Genomic DNA, 27,781 nt, shown 5'->3' with positions numbered 1-27,781 from the left:
CTTTTCCTTCAAGGGGTCCCTTATGTCGATTGTGGTCGTGGTTTACATTTTCAGTTGACTCATTTTCCGCACACCATACTTTTATGCTATACCAAAAGAAGATGAAGTTGTTTTAGAAATTAAAAAGTATGGTTTCAAAAAGGATATCAGTCAAACGAGTACTTAGGAAAACGTCCAATAATTGGGTCATGTCGTGATGCACGTCATTCCAATCCAAAGATAAATTTGATAATAGAGAAGTTTCTACTAGTTTTCCTATTCGACATCATCCAATGCTTTTGCTTTTTTAGTGCTAATCGCTGTTACGTCCACTCAAAAAAAAAAAAAAAAAAAAATAAAAAATCATTTAAATGGTAGTTACTTGTGATCTAAACTATTATTGAACAAAAAAAAAAAAAAAAAAAAAATCCTAATTTAAACTCTTTTTAGATTGATCTAAAATGTTTAGAGAATATTACTTGTGATCAATATCATTTAACTAGTAGTTTATAATTCACAAATTGACTAAATGAGATTTTTTTTTTTTTTTTGATTATATATACTGTAGGGACTCAATTTGGAAAAGCCTCCTAAAATGGAAAAGAAAAACGGTCCAACAAGCCCAAACAATAAATTTTTAGAGAGTGGGTTCAAGAACTAGCTCTAAAAGATAGGAAAAACCTCTCTTTCTTCGGTTTCTTTTTCTTTCTGTCTCCCTTCACAATGTTGTTCCTCTTTATGTTATATACTACGCTCCTCCCCGTGTTTTTGCCGTACACGTGTAGGTGATATCCTGGGAACTCCTTTCTGTCCCATCCCCCCCTCTCTAGAATTCTAAACCAGCCATTATAAGGCTGCTTGATCGCTGTTCAGGCATCACCTCCACATTAATGCAACCAGAGAGTTAGCTAGGAAGCATTTAATGTGGAGGTAGCAACGTCAGAAGATATTTGTTGCCTCTACTATCCCATATCCGTTTCTCAATTATAATTCAACCTTATGGACTATCTAGGGTAATCAGATAGTTACATCCACCTTGGACTATCGTTCCGAGGTGAATCTTATCCTCGGACACATTTTGGATTCTCATGTGCAATCCTCAGCTCTTCTTCTTATATTAGTTGTATCATGCTTTTATTAAATCATCCTCGGACGGATTGCTGTCCTCGAATTGGGCCATTAGGCCGCAGGCCCATTCCCTGTAAACTTACCAATACCACCTTATATAGCTGGCCCTACATAAACTAACTTGATTTAAATATTTTCATCATATGTGATTAACATAAGTTATCATGGTATATATTTTCATTTAGGTCTATCTTCTCATTTCGATTGCAATTTTTAAAATTATTTGACTTAAATGGTAATTGTCTTAGTCTTGTTTTGGAGGATGAAACTAAAGGAAAGTGTTACATCCACAATATTTTCAAGACAAATCATAGGTGATAAGTTGTTATTGGTTTTAATTTGAATCTAAAACTTAAATTACTTTTTTGTCCACCTATAATAGTTAATAATAACATGCCACTAAAGATTTGTTATGAAAAAGTGGTGAACATAATACTTCTCTAAAACTATATTGTGATGCAGAAATTGGGAGCAACTATATATGTAACACAAGCATTAATAGCGACTCTAGAATTGAAATGCTCAAGGAGGGTTGGTAAAAGCATAGTCCCTCTTTCATAAAGCAAGGGCTTTGGCTTTAAGAAGAGTTTATGATCTTGCAGGCTAGCAACCCAAGCTCTTGCAAAATGGGCAAGTAACCCTAGGTTTTTTGGATGTCCGAATAGCTCTAATTTATCATGTGCTTTTATTTCAAGCCTTGTATTATGTATTTTTTTTTTTTTGAGAAGAATATTTGTTTTTTATTTTATGAAATTTTCCTATTATTAGCAACATAAAAATAAAATAATATATTTTTTTCTATGGTACTCATTTGATACAACTTATTTATTTTTTTTTTTCTGTTTTTTGAAATAAACTATTTAAAAAACCTTCATTTAGAAAAAAAGAAGAAGAGTTTCTAAAAAAGAAGAAGTTGTTTTAGAAATTAAATACATGTTTTCAGTTTTTAAACAATATTACATGCTACACACTTTTTCACTTATATGTATTTCAAAAAAATATAAACAACATTACTTAAATTATTCTACCAAACGGGCCCTAAAAAGTATGGTTTCAAAGAGGATATCGATCAAACGAGTAAGTAGGGACATGTCCAATAATTGGGTCATGTTGTGATGCACGTTGTTCCAATCCAAAGATTAATTTGATAATAGAGAAGTTTCTACTAGTTTTCCTATTCTACATCACCCAATGCTTTCTCTTTTTTGTGCTAATCGCTATTACGTCCACTCAAAAAAATAAAAATAAAAAAAAGAAAAAAAGGAAAAAATGAAAAAAGCTTTTGCTTTACTACGGTCATTAATTTGTCATAAATCTTAAGTTGTAACATTTGACTTAATTTTTCATAAGGTTGGCAGATTAATTATGAGGGATGTACTAGTTGGGTTAGTAGCACCGATGAAAAGGTCAGCGTTTGCGCTTGCCTTTTCTTTTTTTATTTACTTTTTATTTTTTTATTTTTAGAAGCACGTTTTTGTGGTTGTGATAACTTTTTTAGTAGGTCCCGTGCACTGTTTAATGGACTCACAAACTTCTTTTTTCAACAAAACTTTCATTAAAAATGGGTCGCACGGCACTATTCACATATTTAAAAATTATTTTGCTATGGTGTTTTCAGTTTTTAGTTTTCAACAAAATAAACGATATCCAAACATACTCTAAAAATGATACTTAAAAGAGAAATGTTATGTCCATAAATATTTTCACAGTAAATCTTTTTTAGCTTATTGTTACTAGTAGATAAAAAAAAGTAATTTCAGTGGTGTGTTCAAATTAGAACTAGTAATAACTTATAAGCATAAATGCACTTTTAGTCCTTATATTTTGACATCTTTCCATTTTAGTTCCTATATTTTATTTTTACTACTTTTAGTCCCTAAACCAATTAACGCCTTTCATTTTAGTCCTTGAATCTCATTCCGTCACCAATTAACGGGAAAACTGACAGGATCAATAAAATAATAATAAAAATTTACTTTAGCACTGACACATCAGCATTATAAATTTAAAAAATTAATTTCTTAATTTTAACTAAATAAAAAAAAACAGAATTAAAAATCAAAATTCAAATGAATTATGATTTAAAGATTAAGAAAAGAGAAGAGAGATTTGGTTCGCAGGGACAGGGTCTGATTTTTTTCTCACCGTGAGTCGGCTCTCCCTTCGTCAGCTCTGCTCATCACCGTTGGAGGTCGGTTTTCTAGCCTCTAGCGGTGCGGTTCTTGGACTCGGTTCGATGCGGTGCATCGGTAGATCGACGTCCACAGTCAGTAAGTCACAGAGTGACACCCACAACCACAGATCGACACCCTCAAATAAAAAAAAAACAGATCAACACCCGCAATCATACATCCAAATATCTACACCCACAAATTGAAACCCAGTAACCCACAAAGATCAAAACCCGCTAAACACAGAAAACTTAGGTGAGATTGAAGCTTATGAGTGTTGGGTATCGGAGGTTGAGGTTGAGTCTAGTGAAGTTGATTGAGGTGGTGCTGAACGATTGGCTAGGGAAGATAAAAAATAACAATCTAACTTGAAAAAATAAAATAAAAAGCTCAAAAAAATTGTAATGTTACTATTCAATATGACATGAGTTACTTTCTTTTTTGGTAAAAAATTAAAAGGATAAAAAAAAAAAAAAAGCTGTAGAAAATGTAAATTATAGCTCCTCTTATTAATGTTATTTAATTTATACTGGATTCATTCCATGGTTAAACTGGATTCATTTCAAAATTTTGTTTGATCTTGATCAAACTTCAGAGTCCACAGATGATGACAGTCCTTATATTTGAATTTGACCTCGTCAACTATAAGTCAAGCAAACCGCGTGCAAGTTTCATAAAGTAGGAGACCATACTTTCTGGACAGGACAAACAATTAGCGTAACTGTGAACTTAATCTTACGCGGTTACGCCTATATATATTAAGCTACGACACCCAGAATAATTAGCTAACTAAACACACTTCGCTCCCAGATAAGATTTTGAACTCTCTGGCGAAGATAATATATCCCTTTCTTTTTATTTCTTTCTGACATTAAGCAACAACTCCCGGGCTTAGCTAGCGAAACAAAGCACCCTGCAGCTCCCTGATAAGAATTTGAACTCTCTCACCAAGAAAATGAAGGTAATAATGAATACCATCCCGAACAATTATTTACAAGTTCTGTTGCTTATGTACTTCCAAGCATTTTTATGTCAATAATTGACAGTTCTAAACTTTATTGCAGCAAAAGGTAGTGATCAGGGTCACCTTAAATAATGGCAAAAAGAATGCTCGGTCCAAAGCCATGCAGATTGCAGTTGGTCTACAAGGTACTCATTTTTATGTCATTTATCTGATCATTGTTAAAAACTTAAAATTGACTAGGAATTTAAAACTAATGATTAGATTGATTTTCTTTTGGGTTCTTAAGGTGTGGAATCTGTGTCTCTACAAGGTGAGGACAGCAGTCAGATTGTTGTTGTCGGGGACAACATTGATTCAGTCATCTTGACATCTTTGCTGAGGAAGAAAGTTGGATTTGCTGAGTTAACGAGTGTCTCGCCAGTCAGTACTGAGGGGGAAAAAGCAAAGCAAGAGACCAAACTTAGTGAATCTGGAATACAATCAATGGTTTGGCCAACTTATCAACCCGGTGTATCATATTATTATCAACCCGGTGCACCATATTATGCATATGAAGTCGCGGGTTACAGCAACCAGAACTCTTGCAATATTATGTGACCTATGTGCAAGAATTATTTGATGGCTAAAACTTAGGTAGAGTTTCTTAGGTGCCATAACTTAGATTTTATGTATGGTTTGTGAGATTGAATTTGATTTAAGAATCAAAAATAAGAGTACTTAAGTATAGAAATGTGTGGATTGATTATTTATGGTTCTCATTCAATGGAAAAGAGAAAATTTTGTCTCAAAGCATGATATGAAAGCCCAAAATCCATTATTTTAGCCACAAAATTGACAAAATTCAGTCCACAAAATCGGCTAAACTCAAGTTCATGAAGTTTAGCCAAAAACCCATCGATATAACCCATCGAGTTCATGAGGCCTGTCAACAAGATTGGTCAACTCAGGCCCACAAAGTCAAATACAATCCAATTTCTCAAGATTGACACAAAACTAGGCCAAGTTATGGCCATATTAGGGATTTATCATCATAAGGGATCCAACACCATAGAGTGCTTATTTTTCGTCATTTGACGAAATTTTCGTTTTCATTGAATTCGGCCATATTATTTGTGAGATTTGTTCTATTTTGGATGCTTGAACCAACATACTACTAGCCCATGTATGGATTTATAAATGAAAGCTAATTGTATTTTAAAGAAAATATTTTTTGATTAATTTGAAACGTTAACATACCCACCACTACCGATATTTACATAAGGGACCCTTGAGGGAATCGTTCCTCACTATTTATTTTAGTGCAATTATTCTATTATAGAATACTTAAATAGTATAATTTAAAGTCTCAAAAGGTGAGATCTAGCTCTTTCTAGGTAATCTCAATGGTCATTTGCCTGGGCTATAAAGGTTAAAGGGTTACTTTCAACCTTTAACTTTTCTTCATGAGAATAGAAAGTTCATCCTAGTATGAATTATGATGCTAAAATAAAATTTAAATTAATGGTGTTTGCTTTATGATAATTGTTCATTGTATATCAAATAAAAAAATCGGTTAATTTTTGTTAGTTTATGTAGGCGAGGTTTGAAAATTAGATAAATCTTACATTGGATGACTATAATCCTCGTATTTAGTGTGCATTTGCCTAGCACTGCGTCTGTGTCGAAGCTGCGTGTGCCTTTTTTTGGCTGGTCCCTTGGCACTGTTCATGAACCAGCCAAAGTACGAAAATGCATGAACAGTGAACAGTATTTTTCCTTTTAAAAAATATTTTGCTACAATATTTACTTCGATAAGTTTTTAGTTTTCAACAAATAAGTAGTATCTAAATAAACTCTTAGACATAGCTGCAATTTGGTCAATTAAAAAGGAAGATCCAAAGAAAGCCCATGCCCTGATGGGCAGTCCAAAAAACACAACAATCCACTCATTGGCTTTCGTAAAAGAGAACCGCGTGCTTGCCTTTTAAAAGAAAACAATACCAAACTATTTATAGGGCATTTTAATACTAGTTTTACTGGACAGATAAAAGGCAGTCTAAATTTTTGTCTAGACTAAAATTAGGCTAAATATCTCACCTCCACAAAAAAAGTCGAAAAAGTTTCATACACTTCCCCATTTGGATCCATCTTAGAAGCTACTTACTTGAATCTTAATTGCATGAGAAAGTAGTTTTTGTCTATAACACGTACGTGTTTGATAACTCTACTTTTAACTTACTCCCATGAATCACTTTCAAGACCGATAAAAAGACTGGAGGGAATCTACGTATAAAAAGTTCTCATAGGATTTGTATCCTCTTTTAAATTAAATTCTAAAGCTTTATTTTTGTCAATTAAATTTATAAACTTATAAAGCCATTTCTATTTTGAAGCATTTGCTTATATCTGTTTATTCTAGATAGCAATGGAATAGAGAAAAATGAGATAATGTTGATAAAACTATGGGTTCCACTAAGGTAACCAATTTTGATTTTTTTGGCAATCTCTTTCTCACAGGAAAAACTTTCTCCCTCTAAACAAAGATTACTTTCTTTGTTAACTTTTTCTAGTTAAAAAAAAATCATACTTACTAATGGGCAACGGCTACGTGCTAATTATCCATTCGTCGGGTTTTTAGTCATACAACTTTTCATCCTAATGGAAAGATTATAAACTATAAATATTTTTTTTTCTTCACTTTTAAGGACAATTGCAGATTTCATTGTCTAAAGTAAGAGATCCTTATTGTGCCTGTCATCTATTAAAATAAGATATATTTTTTCATTTTATACTTTTCTTGTATTGACTTATATAAGTTTAGTTATGTAAAATTATGTTTATCATTTAAGTTCGTTATTGTGCATTTGACAACTAATAATTAAAAGTTAGTTTTTTGCTTAAATTATCTATAATTTATGGGTCCCACATTACTTTTTGTTTTAGCTTTATTTCAAATAATTTAACTTTCATTGCTTTGGAAATAAGTTAGCTTTTAGTTTTTTGTCTCATATTATGCAAATAATCTACCAAAAATAAGCAAAAATATCATTTAAATGGTAGCTACATGTGACCTAAACTATTATTGAACAAAAATTCCTAATTAAAACTCTTTTTAAATTGATCTAAAATGTTTAGAGAATATTATTTGTGATTAATATCTTGTAAATGGTAGTTTATAATTTACAAATTGACTAGATGAGAAAAAAATATTTTGATTATATAAACTAACTTAATTTAAATATATTCATCATATGTGATTAAGATAAGTTATCATGGTATATATTTTCATTTAGGTCTATCTTCTCATTTTGATTGTAGTTGTTAAATTTATTTGACTTAAATGATAATTGTCTGAGTATGGTGATGGAGGATGAAACTAAAGGAAAAAGCTACATCCATAATATTTTCACAACAAATTATAGCTGGCAAGTTGTTATTGGTTTTAATTTGAGTTTACAACTTAAATTATTTTTTTGCCCACTCATAACAGCTAATAATAACTTATCACTTAAGATTTGTTATGAAAAAATTGTGAATATAACATTTTTCTTAAACTAAATTGTGATGAAGAAATTGGGAACAACTATGTAACACTAGCAATAGTGACTCGAGAATTGAAATGCTCAAGGAGGTTGGTAAAAGCATAGTCACTCTTTCATAAAGCAGGGGCTTTGGCTTTAAGAAGAGTTTATGATCTTAAGGGCTAGCAACCCAAGCTCTTGCAAAATGGGCAAGTAACCCTAGGTTTTTTGGATGTCCGAAAAGCTCTAATTCATCATATGCTTTTATTTTAGGCCTTGTTGTATTATGTATACTTTTTTTGAGAAGAATATTTGTTTTTCAGTTTATGAAGTTTTCCTATTATCAGCAGCAAAAAAATAAACTATTTTTATTTTTTATTTTTCTGTTGTACTCATTTGGCACAACTTATTATTTTCTTCTAGTTCTTTGAAATAAAATATTTAAAAAAACTTCATTTAGAAAAAAGAAGAAGGAGAAGAAGTTGTTCTAGAAATAAAAGAGTTTGGTTTCAAAAAGGAAATGAATCAAACGAGCAAGAACTTCTTAGCAGGAAAGTAGGAAGTAGGAACACATCCAATAATTAGGTCATGTCGTGATGCTCGTCATTCCATTACAAAGATAAATTTAATAATAGAGAAGTTTCTACGAATTTTCTTTATATCGTCACGTGCTTCTGCTCTAGGTCTAATCGCTTTTACATTAAAAAAGAAAAAGTGTTTTTGCTTTAATTTTCCATAAGGTTGGCAGATTAATTATGATGGATGTATAATAAAAGTAGTTGTGTTATTAGTATTGCTCTTAGTTAGACTAAGAATGATACTTAAAGTTAAAAGAGAAATGTTGTGTCTAACAATATTTTCACAACAAAATTTTTTTAGCTAATTATTATTAATATATAAAAAAAGTAATTTCAGTAATAAGTTCAAATTAAAACAAATAATAACTTATCACATAGAATTCGTTGTGAAAACATTATAGACGTAACACTTTTCTACTTAAAGTTATAGGAGTCATTCACCAGTTCCTCAAATGTTTATTACAGTGTTAGAGTTCAATGCAATTTTAGTAATTAATAAATATGATAAAATTATTGTAATGTATAAAAGTATGTTATTATTTGTCTAAAAAGACAAACAAATGAAAATTCAAAAAAAAAAAAAAAAAGGGATTATCATGTGATGTGACAACTTATCATAGTAGAGCTCTATCACAATCTAACTTGAAAAAAAATTTGTAATGTTACTATTCAATATGACATGAGTTACTTTTTTTTCTTTAGTAAAAAGGAAAAAACAAAAAAAAAAAGTGTAGAAAGTGTAAAATGGCGCTCTTCTTATGCATGTTATTATTTATACCGGATTCAGTCCATGGTTAAACTGGATTCATTTCAAAATTTTGTTTGACCTTGATCAAACTTCAGTCCACAAATGAGGGCAGTCCTTTTATTTGAATATGACCTCGTCAACTATAAGTTAGGCATACCATTCAATTATTTGGGTTTCATAAAGAAACCGCGTGTAAGCTTCGTTAAGTAGTGGACCATACTTTCTGGACCGCGTGTAAGCCTATATATATTAAGCTACGACACTAGCTCCTTAAACACACTTTGCTACCAGATAAGATTTTGAACTCTCTGGCGAGGATAGTATATCCTTTTCTTTTTTGTTTCTCTCTGACATTAAGCAACAACACCCAGAATTAGCTAGCTAAACAAAGCACCCTGCAGCTCCCTGATAAGAATTTGAACTCTCTCACCAGGAAAATGAAGGTAATGATGAATACCATGCTGAACAATTATTTACAAGTTCTGTTGCTTATGTACTCCCAAGCATTTTTATTTCATTAATTGACACTTCTGAACTTTACTACAGCAAAAGATAGTGATCCGGGTCACCTTAAATAATGGCAAAAAGAATGCTCGGTCCAAGGCCATGCAGATTGCAGTTGGTCTACAAGGTACTCATTTTTATGTCTTTTATCTGATCATTGAATTGATTAGGAATTTAAAACTAATGATCAAATTGTTTTTCTTTTGGGTGCTTTAGGCGTGGAATCTGTGTCTCTACAAGGTGAGGACAGCAGTCAGATTGTTGTTGTTGGGGATGGCATTGATTCAGTCAACTTGACATCTTTGCTGAGGAAGAAAGTTGGATTTGCTGAGTTAACGAGTGTCTCGCCAGTCAGTACTGAGAAGGAAAAACCAAAGCAAGAGACCAAACCCAGTGAATCTGGAATACAATCAATAGTTTGGCCAACTTACCAAGCTGGTGTACCATATTATTATCAACCCGGTGTGCCATATTATACACATGAAGTTGCGGGTTACAACCAGAACTCTTGCACTACTATGTGACCTATGTGTAAGAATTATTTAATGGCTAAAACTTGGGTAAAGTTTCTTAGGTGCCGTAACTTGATTCTACGAATATATGATTCTTTAGATTGAATTTGATTTAAGAATCAAAAGTAAGAGCACTTAAGTATAGAAAAGTGTAGGAAGTGTGGATTGATTATTTATGGTTATCATTCAATGGAAAAGAGAAAATTGTCTTAGAGCACGATATGGAGGGATAATAAAAGTATAGAGAAAGAGTGCTGTATAAGAGATTATTTTCATGTAATGGGCATGTGGTTTTTTGTTGAAATAAAAAAATTTCTTCAATATAGCATTAACGAAAATTCTCTAAACTGAGCAATTGGTGGAAAATAGACCTCTAATTAAACCTCCAAGTTGACCTCAAAATATCTAATAAAGAGGGGATAAGAGATCTGGGCTTCCAGTTAACTCAATTGGTAAAGTCTCTAATGTTTAGATAAGAGATTTGGGGTTCAATCTCCGCCTACACCAAAAACTAATTAGTGTCTTCGTTTGATGATAAAAAGCATCATCAAGAATAAATGTCATATGTTAAAACTCTCTTAAAAAAAAGAAACCCCTGAGATAAGGAGACCAAATTGTCATTCAATTCCAAGTTATTTACTAAATAAAGTTAAAGATCTCTTAAAACTTCTTTATAGGTAGGACATTTTTTGCGCAATTTTGGATTTTGATCATACTTATCTCGAAAAATAGACAAAGCCCAAAATCCATTATTATAGCTGTAAATTTGACAAAATTCAGTCCACAAAACCAGCTAAACCTCGGCTCATGAAGCTAGTCAACAAGATTGATTAACTCAGGCACACAAAGTTCAATAAAAGCCAATTTCTCAAGATTGACACGAAACTAAGCCATGTTTAGGCCATATTAGGGATTCATCATCATAAAGACCCAACACCACAGAATGCTTATTTTTTATCATCTAATAACTTATAAATAAAATATCCCTGATGAAATTGTCATTTTCATTGAATCCAGTCAAATTCTTTGTGAGATTCGTTCTATTTTGGATGCTTGAACAAACATACTAATAGCCCATATATGGATTTATAAATGAAAGATAATTGTGTTAGAAGTATTGGTTAAATGATTAAGGGTCCGTTTGGGAACAACTTATTTAGCTGAAACTAAAAATTTTCTGTTGAAAGTACTGTAGATAAATGTAAAAGTTAGTTGAAATAGTATAGTGTGACCCATAAATAATATCAAAGAATGCAATAGGACCCATGAATAATAGCAAAAATAAGTTAAATAGTAAAATAAACTAACTTTAAACTCTAATCCCAAATACAACCTAAATTTACCATATCCTAATAGCTTAAGATTTTAGGACAATCGGTAATTTAACATGATATTAGAGCATGAAATCCTGAATTCGATCCTTATCTTCTCCATTTTACCTCCCATTTAAATTTCCAAATATTAGGCCTCACCTAGACGTGGCAAAGCTGATGTGGATGAAAAATCCATGCGGAATTCGAGTCTATGCAGAACTCGAGTCTTAGAGACTCAAGTTCCAAAAAGGAAAAAAAAAATTCTCAAACGATGAGAAAAGAAGAGAAGTTCATGCCTCCCATTCACGTGTCCTACCATTAAATTTGATGTCCAATCAAAACAAATTCACCAAAGCAACAACAAATCAGTAGCTAGAGGTTTGTACTGATTCCTGCTTTAGCTTTCTTGGTCCCCCAGCCAAATAATAAGATTCATTTTTATCTTTTTCTATATGACAAGTGACAACACATGCTTCATGATTCAACTTTCTTCAGTCTGCCTTAGCTTTGCTTGACCTTGACTCTTTGAGATTTGAGATACTACTTAACAAAATAGCTTGCAAAACATGTCATCTAACAAAATTGTTAGTAAAATCATACTAAATGCCAACAAAATACTATATTTTTTTTGGTGTATAGTTAGTGGCTTTTGTCTAGTTGGGGATTTACACTAGTATGATACTCATTGGTACAACTTATTTTTTCAGTTTTTTTTTTATATAAATAAATTATTTTTAAAAACCTTTATTTAGGAAAAAAAAATTGCTTTATTAATAAAAAAAGTATGGTTTCAAAAATGGATATCAATCAAAACGATTAGGAAGTAGGAACATGTCCAATAATTGGGTCATGTCATGATGCTTGTCGTTCCATTGTTCCAATGCAAAGATAAATTTAATAATAGAGCAGTTTCTATTAGTTTTCCTCCATCATCAAGTGCTTTTGCTTTAGGGCTAATCGCTTTTACATTAAAAAAAAAGGTGCTCTTAAATCTTGTAACTTTTGACTTTAATTTTCCATAAAGGTTTGCAGATTAGTTAACCAATAAGGTTTTTTTTTTATTTTTTTTATTTTTTTTTTATTATTGCTGAAGTTAACCAATAAGTTAGGGAAAAGCAAAATTTGTTACAAACATTTTTAGTGATTAATTATGATGGATGTATAATAAAATTAATTGTGTTAGTATTGCTCTTAGTTAGGCAAAGGATGATACTTAAAAGGTATTGGTTAACTAGTACTTTTAGCGCATTTGTTATAAAAAAAAATATTAAAAAAAAAAGTAATTACTTTTTTCTTTTCCTATAAATTGTTTTTAAAAATATTTCCAAACCAATGCGCTTAGGGCGTTCATTAACTTTTCCTTACTTAAATTATTATTATTATTTTTTTGAGAATCAATGATACTTAAAATTATAGGAGTCATTCACTGGTAGGGTACCTCAAATGTATATTACGGTGTTATAGTTCAATAAAACTTTAGTTATTAACAAATATGATAAAATTATTGTCATGTATAAGAACACTAGCATTTAGGTGTGTTAATCACTCAAATTTTAGTATTTAACACACCAAATACTACAAACACACCTATATCAAATGTCCCAAATGTTTTTTTTTAGCATATATTGTTATTTTAGCATTTATTATTATTATTTTTAGCATTTTTGTCCATATGCTTCTACTATTAGAAGCGTATGGACCAAATGCTAAATGTAAAAACTCATTTTTTAATTCATTTTATTTCTCTCCGTTTCAATTCAGTTTAATTTCTCTTTTCTCTTTCCTCTCTCTCACTCAACCCCTCTCTCTTCTGTTAAACTAATTCAACCATAGTTGTGCCCATGGTTTTTGCTCCACATAAAGCCCCTCAACACCATTGCCATTGTGAGGGTGGCTTCGTTTTCATCTCCTTTTCATTTCAAATTTGTCTCTCTCCTATATCTTTCTGTTAGTTTTTAGACCCTTGAAAACGCTTGAGTTTAATATAATTTAATATCCAAATTGTTACTTAGGTCAATTAGGTAGATCTAGGCTAAATATTCATCAAACATATCATGCACAATGGAAAATTAAATAACATAAGATATGGTGACTCAGGAAAACCAATGAAACAATCTAATTTTAAGGTAAAAAACTTGGAGTGAACGATCCTAACAGAACAATCAACTATATCAAGTAGAAGTTTATAGTAAAATATATACCATATGTAGTAAACTTAACTAAGATTATCCAATCTAGTTTTGAACCCTTCAGACTTCTTTGATATGGATCTGCTCCAACACGAACTTCCAGTTCACACTTTAGATTTCCAACATAAACCTCCAGTCTATAACTCCAAGACCACCCATGAAAGTATAGATCTAGCACCTTTGATGATTGGTATGCAGCAACTTTGGTTCTATGAGTTCTAATGGTATGTAGATTGATTTCTGGTAGTGACTTTGAAAGTAGTAGGCACAAAACCTTTTAGATCTCAAAAGAGAAGCTTTCAAGCCATAACAAAATGTGTCTTAGGGTTTCATTTAAATACTATTTGAATTAGATTTGAAACCTTAATCACTTACTAGGCTTAATAGGTTGATGGGCCAAAAAATAAATCCTACTAATTCAAATCTCAATCGGTTGAACCACAGTCTCGATTGGTCGAGCCTAGCATGTTTCGAATTCCTAAACCTGCAGCTTCTTTGTTCTTGTATTTTGACTTGTAGCACCTTGAGCATTGTTTAATATATCCTATAGAATCTAAGATCTATACTAGACAAGTTTGCGCTCATCGTTTGCAAATTGTTCTAAATCTGGACCTAGCACTCTTTATGCCACACTCTTTGTACGGTTGTGCAAATGGTGTTAGTGGTGGTGAGGAGGTGGTTGATATTGCTAGGTTGTGTATATGGGCGTTATTTATGGTGGTGATGGTTGGTTTTGTGGGTCATTAGATTTTTGGTGGGTTGGTGTCAGCAAAGAGGTTTTTGGGTTGATTTTTGGTTGGTTGATTAGATTCATCTAAATTTTTTGCTTTTTTGTTTTGTCTTTTAGGGGATTTGGGTTGATTTGGGGTTTTATTTTGGTATTTTTGAAAGGTGGTGGTGGCTAGCGAGCTATGGGCGGTAGTGGGTTGATTTTGAGTTGGATTGCTCAAGTTTTGGGTGAGTTTCAATGGGTTTTGGTTTGAAATTTTTGTTCCAGTGGTGGGAGTGGGTTCCTATGGTAGTTGTTGCTTCTGAGGGTGGTGATGTTTATTTGTCTTTGTTTTTTGTTTTAATAGAAGGTAGGAGTTTTTTTAAGTAATTTTAATGAGTGATATGCTAAAGAAATAGATGTGATGTAGGCTATATTATAAGTGCTATGCTAAAAGTATAAAGTAAATTTTTGGTATGTTAAAATAGATTTTCTTTTGAACACCTTATGTTAATGCTCTAATAAGAGCATTAGCATCATGTTCTAAATGCTACATTTTTAGCATTTATCACACCAAACACCAGAAAATAAGTTGCTTGAGATGTTCTAAATGCCAAAAATTTGCAGAATTTGTGACCTTACCATTCTATGAATAGAATAGTATGAACACAAATGCTAAAACTAAAAACATTTTTTATTCATTTCTCTCTCTCTCTCTTTGAAACCAATCCCAACCTCTCACTACCACAACCTTTGCATGCTGCCTCATTGTCTTGCCATCTTGATGCTTTGCCATTGCTGATTTGAGTGGTCTAAGTTGCGGGTCGGCTGATTTTCTTTTTCCTCCTGTGGTGGTGAGTTTCAGATGGTGTTTTCAGTTTTTTCCCCCTCTAGTGGTGGTGAGTTTCAGATGGTAGTGATTTTGATTGGTTTTCATGGTGGCGGGTAGTGGTGAGTTTCGGAGAGAGAGAGAGAGAGAGAGAGAGAGAGAGAGAGAGAGAGAGAGAGAGAAGAGGTTTCATGGTGGCGGGTAGTGGTGAGTTTCGGAGAGAGAGAGAGAGAGAGAGAGAGAGAGAGAGAGAGAGAGAGAGAGAAGAGGAAGAGAGAGAAATTAATAAAGAAAAGAATAGAACATGAAATTAGAACATGCGATGTAAAATGTTTTTATTCAAATGCTATATTAAAGTAGTAAAAGTAAGATTTGTATATGAAAGTAGCATTTTTTTACATCAACTGATGCTCTAAGAGCACTAGCATCAGTTGTGCTATGCTAAATGTTATTTTGACAGTAAAACTTTTTTTTTACTAGATCATTTTACAATACACTCTACATCACATGTTCTATTTTAAGATTTTAGACACATTAAAAGAATCTCAAAAATACTCCTTTGAATAAAAAAAAGAAAAAAAAAAGTTACAAATTAGCTTTTTTGAAAGAGAATAATGCAATGAGAGGGAGAAGAAAGATGTCTCATAAAGGAGATGTCACATGTGGAGAGAGAAAAAATCATTAAAAAAATTTATAGTATTTTGACCGTACTATGCCATTTATAGAACATCATTGTAGTTCCATGCCATTTCTTTTGGCATTTGGCACATCTTATGAAGCATGGATTTTGGTGTTTAGTATGCCAAATGCTAAAAATTTAGTATTTGACACACATGATGTCAATGCTCTAAATATGTTATTATTTGTCTAAAATAACAAACAAATGAAAATTTAAAAGAAGAAAAAATTTTTTTTTTTCATGTGATGTGACAACTTTTCATTGTAGACATTATATTACTTCTACTCGATGAAAATCTAACTTGTAAAATTAAAATAAAAAACTCTAAAAAATTGTAGCTTTACTATTCAATATGACATGAGTTATTTTCTTCTTTGTTTAAAAAAAAAAAGAAAAGAAAGAAAAAAAAAAGTAGAAAGTGTAAAATTTAGTAAGGGATGAAATTAGCAGGTTATGAGTTGAGACTTAATGGATTCGTGTTATATTTGGGTTGGCTGGACTGATTCGTTTAATAAATGTGTTAAGTTCGTGTCCAACGTATAAAACTTGTTTGACCCATTTAATAAAATGAAATTTTATCAATATATCATCAAACTCAAGGTATATAAACTCATTAGTTGTTGTGGTTTATTTTTTTGACATATTGTGATTAATTATTTGTGATATTAAGATATGATTTAATTTTGAATGATTATTTTTGATACATTTACTTGTTATTTATGAATTTTATATTTAAAAATTTTATTTATTTTTTGGTTTTTCATAGTTTAGATTAATTTGGTTAATATTTTTTTTTTCACTTTGATAAAATTTGTTAAATGGGTTGACATAACTAATCTGTTTAATAAATAGATCATGTTAGAGTTGAGGGATCTTACCCCGTTTAATAAATATGTCGAGTTTGTGTTAATTCATATGGTCAAATACTTATAAGTCGACACAACGTGAATCTGACACGTGAACACAAATTGTAACTCCTAAAATTTAGCCCTTCTTTTACATCTTATTTATTATGGATTCATTCCCTGGTTATTCTGGATTCATTCCAAAATGGCGTGCATTTATGAAATAAAATTCAATCCTTTTGTTTGATCTTGACCATAATCCTTCAGAATTTAAAGTATAATGGATCCAGTTCGCACTTTACAGTCCACAATCAATGATGACAGTCCTTATATTTGAAATATGCCCCCGTCAACTAAGTCTACCGAACCATTCTTTGGGTTTCAAAAAGAAACCGTGTTTAAGCCGCAAAAAGTACTAGACCAAACTTTCTGGGGAGCTAAACTGGACAGGACAAACAAAAGGTTGTTTAAAGTGTAACTGTGAACTTAAACTTACGCCTATATATATATGATCCCTATCAGCTTGTTTGTGGCATTAAGCTACGACACCCAGAATTAACTAGCTAAGCACACTTTGCTCCCAGATAAGATTTTAAACTCTCTGACGAAGGGAATACATCACTTTGTGTTTGTTTGTGACATTAAGCAACAATACCCAGAACTAGCTAGCTAAACAAAACACCCTGCAGCTCTCTGATAAGAATTTGAACTCTCTGACCAAGAAAATGAAGGTAATGATGCTGAACAATTATTTAGAAATTCTGTTCCTTATGTACTTCCTGAAAGTTCAATATGGGTATGAAACACCCTTGAACGTTTAGACCCCCAGAAACAAAATACCAATTCAAGCTTTATATCAAACAAACAATGTGCGGAATATGATAACAAGCTTATAACAGAATTGATAAAATAATCTAAGCTAAATATAAACACATCCACAGCAGTAAATATAAGGCAAAGATAAAGGAAAGAGAGATGCAAACACACGGACAACATACGATGTGTTATCGAAGAGGAAACCGAAGTCCTCGGCGTAAAACCTCTCCGCCGCCCTCCAAGCGGTGATATAATCCACTAAAGAATATAGTTGGGATACATGAACAGCAGAAGACCCTCCAAGCCTAATCTACCCAAGTACCTAAGCCTTCCAAGCTTCTTACTCCAATGAGGTTACGTCGAACCTATTTCTTCTTTAACTTGCCGGATTCCGCTACTTAACCATAGCATCAACCAATGTATATTGGCTTCTTTCCAAACTGCTTCCCAAAGCACCAAATGGACCTTCTCACAGACGTGGGTGTGGTGAGATAAGGGTTTGGTAAATGGCCTCTCAAGGGTATGACAATGGAGAGGAAGAGAGTAGAGGAATTTGTAGAGTTTCTTTAGATGAAGATTAAGGATGAATCAATCTTGTATTTCTCTAGGGTTTTCTCTCACAAAATTCTCTCTGGAAGCTCTCTCAATATGATGGGTATAAGGGTGTATATATAGTAGGGTGAGAAGGGAATGCAAAATTTCAGTTTTTGCCAAACAAGGCAAGTTGGCGACTTGATCTCGCGGCTTGGCCAAGTCGCGAAATCAAGTCGCGACGTAACGGCCTGGCCAGACTGGAACTTTTGTCCTGTAGCGTGACAGCTGACGCGACCCTTCAGCTTCTCAGTGTGCCTCTCACGTGCCTGCCTTTTGCGGCTTGCCAGTCGCGAACCACTCGCGAGTCCTAGTCACGAGACTCTGTTTTTCTTGCACACTCTTGAGCTTTTCTTCACATCTTCTCACACACTACCCTTACAATTTTTTCACCTAAATACAGGGTTTCTAAGTGCTGAATTACAAGCAAATTGGTCACGAAATAAAGCCAATTAAATGGTTGATTAGATTCAATCTTACAATCTTCCCCTTTGGCTATTCCGTGACAAAACCCTACAACAGACTCTAGACTTAAACGTGAGTTAGGAATAGTTGGAAAACTCACTCACACATAACTCTAGATTCTGTAAAACTCTTGAACATATGAATAAGTAACTCCTGAAACACAATAACATAGCAATATCATTGTATGCAGAAAACTTAATATGCATATGGAGCAAAATAAGCATGATCAAGCAAAAATGAACACAAGCACAAAAGTAGTAATTCATGGCAAGATCAATACCAGTAGTCACTAAGCAAAAGTGATTACTATGTTCATTCACACAAGGAATGAACATCCGGACATGCAAAAATGATAAACTCAATTGAAGAGTATCATTTGCAAGTCCAACACTCAACCAATGCATACAAACATATATGCATCTAGGAACAATCCTACAAGGGCACAAGAGTGTTGTACTTAAGGTAATGCAAAGCATTAACAAGTACCAAAACACAAAGCACAAAGGCTGTATATGCAAAGTTTTTGCAAATACATGGCACAAACCATACAAGCCTACAATCAGTGCATAAGAACAAGTAATCAACCCTCAAAGCTTACAAAAGCATCAATGGGTACAAACCGAACCATACAAAATATAAATTACTTTCCTTATCATATCACTCCCCCTATCATGAATCATAGGAGCTGTGATGAACTTGGAACATATATACTTGTAACCTGAAACACTTGCACAAAATACATTAGACCCTCAGGGTAAAGCAAGTAATAAATGGACAAGTATAATGTAACAAATAAATTGCAATCAAGTAAACATGATGTGAAACATGTGAGCAACTTGACCAAACACCAAACACCAAAACAAAGTTTTCTTATTAGCTTAATGTCTTTTCTCCATTGGTATATGCATCTCCCCTATGGAATATCTCTCCCCCTACGAATGTGCACGAGAAATGGAATTTCTCCCCCTAAGAATGTGCACAAGAGTCATATAGAAATGACAAAACTCTCCGGTATACTATTCTAGAGTATACTCTCCCCCTTTTTAACACGAATAGACAAAGGGGTCAAGGAGAAAAAAAGGGCAAGAGATGAAAGTATGAACAATGATAATAATGCATAAAGGTGTAATGATGCATGAGTGGTGCAAGATGAATGAGAAAATGAAGCTTAATCCTAAGACATGACATGCTAGGATGAAGAAACAATATATGAACCAATGCATGACAAAGGTAGCAAGATGTGTGCAAGAGGTGGCAAGTGCAATGCATGACCAATGCATGGAAAATGCACATTTGGGGCAAGGTGTGTTAAATACACAACCAATGAACCAAACATGTTCCTAATGAGAAAACATGAGAAACCCCAAAGTTTGATACTCATCGGAGTCCAAACAAGTGAGAAAATGCCTAAGAGACATTTTATCAAACACCTAGCATGCACACTATGAACAACAATATGAAACAATGCATGAACATCATGAAATCCATCCTTAATACATGCTCTTTTTGCCACAAGGGGCCAACATTCAAAGAAAATCATCAAAAGAAACCAATCCCATACAGAAATCTTGAGAAAAAAATTAAGTTTTTCCAACCCCTATGATGAAAATCCTAACCAAGAGCACAAAACTCATTAAAACATAATCTAAGGATCCAAATCAATGAAAAGAGTTTAAAATTACCTTAGAGATGTTAAAGGAATGAAAAACCATTCAAATTGGTTGGATTTTGATGTAAAAATATTGAAAGAGGGGTTTAAAAGAGGATGGGAGAGGTTAAAAACAAGTTTCAGACGAAAAGCCCTTTAAAAAGCTGTTTCTGAGCATTTCGTGACTGGGCGAGTTGCGAAGCGAGTCTCGAGTGAGTCGCCAAAGCTTCTGGATGAACTCGCGACTGGGCTCGCGACTGGGCAAGTCGCCAAAATGAGTCGCCAAAACTCGCGACTAGAGTTAGCGACTAGTGAGTCGCGAGTTGAGTCGCGAGAATTTTCGCGAGTCGCGAGTAAGTCGCTAGTGAGTCGCGAGGTGAGTCGTGAGAAACTTTGACACTTGTTTTTCAACACAAAACATGTTTAAACACTAAAAAAACAATGTAAGCACCCAAAAAGAACACAAAGAGTGATAAAAATCACTTCTAAAAACATATAAAATGATCAAAAATCTTTTTGGATTGATTCATATAGTTAAACACACACACATCACATTTAAATAAGTACAATCGAACAAATGAATAAGGCCTTCATTGAACATTAGGCATGTGTGTTGTGTGTGTGTATCAAATGTGGAATAGTCCATAGTCTAGAATGAAGTTTCAATGATTAATTCAATCAAGTCATACACAACTAGTACTAAGACAAGTGGTCTATCTCAATTATAGAAACATGCATATATGACCTCCCACAAGAACTTGATAACCATTCTTTGAAACTTTTCATTTGACTCCATATTCAACATATCATTTGCCATTTTTGAGCAAAGAAAATCTCATTGTGAGATAGATGCTTGAAATTTTTGATATTTCAATTTGATGAACAAGCCTTTGGCTTTTTGAGCATCATATAATTTCATAAAAGTCGCTTTCCCTTTTTCCTAGTCAAATACTAGTATATGCGACGGCTTTTGCAGCTCATTATCTCTTTTCATTTTGAGATTTACATTTGTTGAGCTCTTTAAGTAAAAAAAAATAAAAGACTGGGAAGATATATAGGCACAAGTCTATGCATGTATCAAAACCAACATGACTATTGACTAATTATTCATGACAAGCTTGAAGATCGATTTACAACAATCACACAAAGATGTCAAGATTTTTCCCACAAAGATATAAGTGCATAAAGAACAAGCTAAGCTCGTAAATGCATAAGGTCATTTGTACGAAGGTACAAGCCAAAACTCACATGTGATATGTGCTCAAACATATACGATCAAACTTTTTGAATTTTTCACTTTTTATGTGATTTTGGATTTTTACTCACACAAAACAAAGACATAAAAGTAAGATCAAAACAAAAACAATGCATATGAATAATTGCAAGATGCACAAAATGCATGAAGATATAACATGCAATGCATGAGGGGTCCCATAAACATCGAAAGAATTAGATCAAGGACTAAAAGAGCAAAAGCTCAACCATAAGAACCCTTCCTCATCCAAACAGAATGATTGTTTGGAATGAGTGTCTCAAGAGAAGTGAGACGAGGGTTGGAAGAATGAGAACCAGAGATGCACATAGTCAAAGAGTTAAGAGCATTAAACATTTACTTAATCAACATGCTAGTTTCACTCAAAACCGGTTTACCCTTTTTAGCATAACTTCCAAGATGCTCAAGTTTCTCTTTTCTTTTGAGAGCATGAAACTTAGAGCAATGAGGTCTTAGATGACCAAAGGCACCACAATGGTGACAAACACTGTGTTTAGGTCCACTAGGCTTTTTGGAAAGGGATCTAGCAACATGGTTTTGTTCTCTTTTCAACTTATAACATTGAGGTCTTATATGACCAATCACACCACAATGGTGGCAAGTTGGAACAAACTTAGATCCATCCAAAGCCTTAGATTGAGACCTAAAATGAGGCTTTGACTTAACAGCCTTTCTCTCCACCTTTTGATTTCTTTTATGTGGAGAAATGTACACCGATTTGTCTTTTAGGGTAGAATACACAATAGGCACAAAATCGGGTACCACAACATGATTGCAACAAATAATTTCATCCCTTTTAACAATAGGTTCAGCAATCAAACACTTGGTATGCATCTTAAGAGATTCATTTTCACATTTTAGCTCATCAACAAGTTTGTTAGACAAAACAAATTTAGCATCCAAGTCCATATTCAAACATTCAAACTCTTTCAGCTTTTCAACAGAATTTTCAGCAAGTTTCTTATATTTTTCAACCAATTTGTTGGATTCATTAAGCTTAGCAATCAAATCATCATTTTCACAAAATAACTTGTTCAAATCCTTATTAAACTTCTTAGCCTTTTTCTTCAAGAGTTTGATGTTAGGAATATCAACAACATCCAAAGATTCATGTAACATAGTATCACAATTATGAGGATTATCACTCATGGAGGCATTTTCACAAACACGTGACATGCTACATTTATCATCAACCAAATCATACAAAGAGGCATACAATGCAACATCCATGGTAAATAACACAGGGGGTCAAGGATCACACTTAGGTATTTAAACCACAACAAGTGTACCCGCTCTGATACCAATTGAAAGTTCAATATGGGTATGAAATACCCTTGAACGTTTAGACCCCCAGAAACAAAATACCAATTCAAGCTTTATATCAAACAAACAATGTGCGGAATATGATAACAAGCTTATAACATAATTGATAAAATAATCTAAGCCAAATATAAACACATCCACAGCAGTAAATATAAGGCAAAGATAAAGGAAAGAGAGATGCAAACACACGGACAACACACGATGTGTTATCGAAGAGGAAATCGAAGTCCTCGGCGTAAAACCTCTTCGCCACCCTCCAAGCGATGATATAATCCACTAAAGAATATAGTTGGGATACATGAACAGCAAAAGACCCTCCAAGCCTAATCTACCCAAGTACCTAAGCCTTCCAAGCTTCTTGCTCCAACGAGGTTACGCCGAACCTATTTCTTCTTTAACTTGCCGGATTCCGCTACTTAACCATAGCATCAACCAATGTATATTGGCTTCTTTCCAAACTGCTTCCCAAAGCACCAAATGGACCTTCTCACAGACGTGGGTGTGGTGAGATAAGGGTTTGGTAAATGGCCTCTCAAGGGTATGACAATGGAGAGGAAGAGAGTAGAGGAATTTGTAGAGTTTCTTTAGATGAAGATTGGGGATGAATCAATCTTGTATTTCTCTAGGGTTTTCTCTCACAAAATTCTCTCTGGAAGCTTTCTCAATATGATGGGTATAAGGGTGTATATATAGTAGGGTGAGAAGGGAATGCAAAACGTCAGTTTTTGCCAAACAAGGCAAGTTGGCGACTTGATCTCGCGGCTTGGCCAAGTTGCGAAATCAAGTCGCAACGTAACGGCTTGGCCAGACTGGAACTTTTGTCCTGTAGCGTGACAGCTGGCGCGACCCTTCAGCTTCCTAGTGTGCCTCTCACGTGCCTGCCTTTCGCGGCTTGCCAGTCGCGAACCACCCGCGTGTCCTAGTCGCGAGACTCTGTTTTTCTTGCACACTCTTGAGCTTTTCTTCACATCTTCTCACACACTACCCTTACAATTTTCCCACCTAAATATAGGGTTTCTAAGTGCTGAATTACAAGCAAATTGGTCACGGAATAAAGCCAATTAAATGGTTGATTAGATTCAACCTTACACTTCCAATCATTTTTATGTCATTAATTGACACTTCTAAACTTTATTGCAGCAAAAGGTAGTGATCCGGATCACCTTTAATAATGGCAAAAAGAATGCTTGGTCCAAGGCCATGCAGATTGCAGTTGGTCTACAAGGTACTCATTTTTATGTCTTTTATCTGATCATTGTTAAAATTGATTAGGAATTTGAAACTAACGATGAGATTGTTTTCCTTTTAGGTGCACAAGGTGTGGAATCAGTCGCTCTATAAGGTGAGGATAACAGTCAGATTGTTGTTGTTAGGGACAACGTGGATTCAGTCAACTTGACATCCTTGCTGAGGAAGAAAATTGGACCTGCTGAGTTAACGAGTGTCTCACCAATCAGTACTGAGGTAGAAAAACAAAAGTTTGGAATACAATCAATGGTTTGGCCAACTTATCAAGATAGTGTGCCATATTATTATCAACCTAGTGTGCCGTATCATTATGTATATACAATGGAGTAGATTACAACTAGAACTCTTGCACTATTATGTGACCTATGCGTAGAAATTATTTGATAGCTAAAACTTAGGCAAAGTTTCTTAGGTACCTTAACTTAGATTCTACACATGGTTCTTGAGATTGAATTTGATTTAAGAATCTTAAGCAAGAGCACTTAAGTAGAGAAAAGTGTAAGAAGTGTGTATTGATTTTCTATAGTTCTCATTCAATGAAAATTGAAAATTTTGTCTTAAGGCATGATATGAAGTGACAATAAAATTATAGAGAGAGTGTTGTTGAATAAGAAATTATATTCATGTAATGGGCAAATGGTTTGTTGTTGAAATACATTTCTTGATGTTGTGGAAGCTACAAGAAAACTAACACATTGCTTTCTGAATGGAAAAAGAAACTGAACACGTTAACTTATGAAACCTCGAATCCAGAAGGGGTCCTTTGAATCCACAGGGTAATAAGGTATTGGAATCCACCAGAGAGAAATAAACAAAGTGTGTATTTTTATAAATATGAAAAAAGTGAATTGCCTTAAAGGCTATAATATGTTTAAATAGTATAAGAAACCCTAGGGCAGCTATGAAAATGCCCAGAAATCCTAATCCATGCTAATCACATAATTAGGTGGCAAAATAGTGATTTTTGCCAAAAAATAGCAAATTTTAGATAATTGCGAAATTTAAAAATATTGTCTCTTAGAGACGTCCCAAAATAGACGGGACCCCTCTTTGATCTTGTGTTATGACTTCCGGTGCCCCTGCTATTTTAGGAAGGCATGGTTCTACATTAGTCTCCCCCACTTGGAAAGAACTCGACCTCAAGTTCCCACTATTTGGATCATTAGGAGGATGGTAATCATACAAGTCAGCAACATTGAAGGTAAAAGAAATGTTCAAGTCTGGAGGAAGAGCAACCACATAGGTTTTGTTGTTGGTCTTCTTAGTAATTTGAAATGGCCCATACTTCTTGTCCTTCAATTTATTGTAAGTACTGAAACCACTCCTTCCAATGTTGAAGATCTTCTCACGCCTCTTCTTATTAGCACCTTCCTTGTACTTAGCATTCAAAGCTTCAATTTTCTGCCTAACTTCTTCTTGCACATCTTGAATGTGATCAGCCATATCTTTTGCAGCATAACTCACTCCTAGAAGCTCAGGTAAGGGTACCAAGTCCAAAGTGTGTTTTGGGGGCATACAATAGACAATGGCAAAAAGGGACTTACCTGTGCTCTTGCTAACAGTGCTGTTGTAAGCAAACTCGGCTTGAGACAAGGCAAGATCCCACTGTTTAGTATCGCTATAATTAAGGGATGTGTCAAATCACCTCCATAGAGTCCTCCAAGAGTGACTGAGGAACTTGGTATCACGGTCAGAGGTGATGAACTTGGGCACTCCATGAAAACGCACAACCTCTTTGAAGAACAAATTGGCTACTTGAATGGCATTTGAGGTCTTTCTACAAGCTATGAAATGAGACATCTTTGAATACCTTATTGGGTTCGAGGTAGACCCAGTATAAAGTCCATGGACAGATCCTTCCAAGGTGGTTGGGAAACTGGTAGTGGCATGTACAAACCAGTGTTTTGAGACTGCCCCTTAGCTGTATGGCATATAGGGCACTTCCTCGCATGATTGTCAACATCTCATTTGAGCTGGGGCCAATAGTATTGCTCCTCCACAAGTTCTATTGTCTTATCTCACCCCATATGACCACCCAAGCCTTCACCATGCAACTCCCGAACAACCTGCTCCCTTAAAGAACTTCGAGGAATACATAGCTAATTCCCTCAAAAGAAAAAAACCATCTTGTAGGTGTATGCCATTCACAATAAATTGAGTCTGCTGACATTGACTCCAACCCTTCCAAAATCCTCATCTTCCTCATATAGCTCCTTCAGATTTTCAGACCCAATGACCTTTGTACGCAATGTGACCAATAAAGAAGCTCGTCTACTAAGTGCATTTGCTACCTTGTTAGTAACACCAGAGTTGTGCTTTAAGGAGAACGAAAAGCATTGTATGTATGCAACCCACTTGGCATGCATTCTAGTGATGACAGTTTGACTATTGATAAATTGCAAAGTCTGATGATCTGTATACAACACAAACTCCCTCTCGACTAAGTAGTGCTCCTAGTGCTTTAAAGTCCGCACCAAAGTATATAACTCTAACTCTTATGTAGACCACTTGCTTCGTGACTTAGAAGCTTCTCACTGTGAGAGACCGCATCCTCGGCCCGTTTTAATGATTGTTGGGCCAAACCCACGTGAATGGGTGGAGTCGTGTTATTGCCTCTCAAAATGGAGGTTCGACTAGTTATATTTTCCCCTTTAGATTAAGGATTTTACAATAGAGTCGCCACTTATTTAATTTTTGGAATAAATAAGAAAACCATAATTGAAAAATTCGTCATTTTATTAATTTGAAATTGAATTTACATTGAACATAGGAAATTACATGGCTTTGGTCCTAGATACAATCTAAGATAAAGTACATGGCTTTGTTTCCTAGTTACAATCTAGAAATTGAAAATTACAAGGATAAGCACTACATCTACTAACCCTTGATTTAAGTTCGGAGGCTATGTTACAAGGTGGGAAGGTGTTAGGCACCCACCTTGCCCGGTGAAACCAGTCTTCTAGACTATGGTGGCCAACAATCATGTCACATCATCCAATATGTTATCAATCAATTTGCATGTAGAATTTGAAGTGTGTGCATGTGATAAACTCTAATTCAATTTATTAGGCATTGCATTTGGATCGAGAAATAAATTCTAGTGAATATGTGTGTATGGTGAGATCTTAGATTCAAGGACTTGAAAGAATTATTAAACAAACATGTTTTTCATATTCTTGATGTGGATTTAAGATTAAAACTAGTGATATGCATGAACATGTGATGAACAACCAAGAACATGTGAAGAATATATAAGAACAATTAAGAACATTCAAACATATTCGAGGGAATTTAAATAGTTACTATCATGCTTTAATCTTAAACCCTCATCATGGCAACACAATAAACAAGTTAAGGAAAGAGATTATACCTTCATGCAAGATTCATACGGTGGAGGAGGAGACTCTTGGTGGAGGTCCTAAAGGTGGAGGAAAAAAGAAGAACTAGGAGAGGGAGAGTGAGTCTCACTCAATACCTTGAGTCTCAGGAAGACCAAGATATGACAAGACTACTCTACTTCACTAGAACTCAAGAGAGGAGAAGAGGGGATTTTTTGGTGCCTTTTGGAATGAAGGAGGGGGAGGGTTTATATAGTAGTAGTGGAGGGAATATGAATGGAAGGCCATTTAATGAGGGTTGACAAGGATTATGAATCTAGACCTCATTTTAGCCTTGAGAAAAATCTGGTGCATTAAATGGAGAGATTGGTGGGAGTGGGGAGCAAGCCAAAATTCGGTTTTCCCGTAGCTGTTGTAACAGCTTGTAGAGC

The 27,781-nt window shown here is 34.1% G+C and overlaps 2 protein-coding genes across 2 annotated transcripts; both read left to right on the top strand.

Annotated features, from left to right (window-relative positions):
• The first annotated feature begins 4,047 nt into the window (after window positions 1–4,047).
• On the top strand, window positions 4,048–5,031 carry LOC111987165 (heavy metal-associated isoprenylated plant protein 46). Its single transcript, XM_024018869.2, has 3 exons — window positions 4,048–4,239; window positions 4,343–4,427; window positions 4,529–5,031. The coding sequence occupies exons 1-3, from the start codon at window positions 4,234–4,236 to the stop codon at window positions 4,837–4,839; spliced, it is 402 nt and encodes a 133-aa protein (XP_023874637.1). The 5' UTR covers window positions 4,048–4,233; the 3' UTR covers window positions 4,840–5,031.
• A 4,301-nt stretch (window positions 5,032–9,332) lies between these two features.
• Window positions 9,333–10,409, top strand: LOC111987164 (heavy metal-associated isoprenylated plant protein 46). Its single transcript, XM_024018868.2, has 3 exons — window positions 9,333–9,511; window positions 9,615–9,699; window positions 9,789–10,409. The coding sequence occupies exons 1-3, from the start codon at window positions 9,506–9,508 to the stop codon at window positions 10,094–10,096; spliced, it is 399 nt and encodes a 132-aa protein (XP_023874636.1). The 5' UTR covers window positions 9,333–9,505; the 3' UTR covers window positions 10,097–10,409.
• Window positions 10,410–27,781: the final 17,372 nt, after the last annotated feature.

The sequence above is a fragment of the Quercus suber genome, unplaced genomic scaffold, assembly GCF_002906115.3.
Source record: "Quercus suber isolate HL8 unplaced genomic scaffold, Cork oak 2.0 scaffold_787, whole genome shotgun sequence".
NCBI lineage: Eukaryota > Viridiplantae > Streptophyta > Magnoliopsida > Fagales > Fagaceae > Quercus > Quercus suber.
Note: the sequence above shows the minus strand (reverse complement) of the source record. Positions and strands in the feature narration are given on the sequence as shown.

Coding starts and splice junctions, on each gene's coding strand:
- LOC111987165 (XM_024018869.2), top strand. Junction 4,428..4,528: donor GATTGCAGTTGGTCTACAAG/GTACTCATTTTT, acceptor TGGGTTCTTAAG/GTGTGGAATCTGTGTCTCTA.
- LOC111987164 (XM_024018868.2), top strand. Junction 9,700..9,788: donor GATTGCAGTTGGTCTACAAG/GTACTCATTTTT, acceptor TGGGTGCTTTAG/GCGTGGAATCTGTGTCTCTA.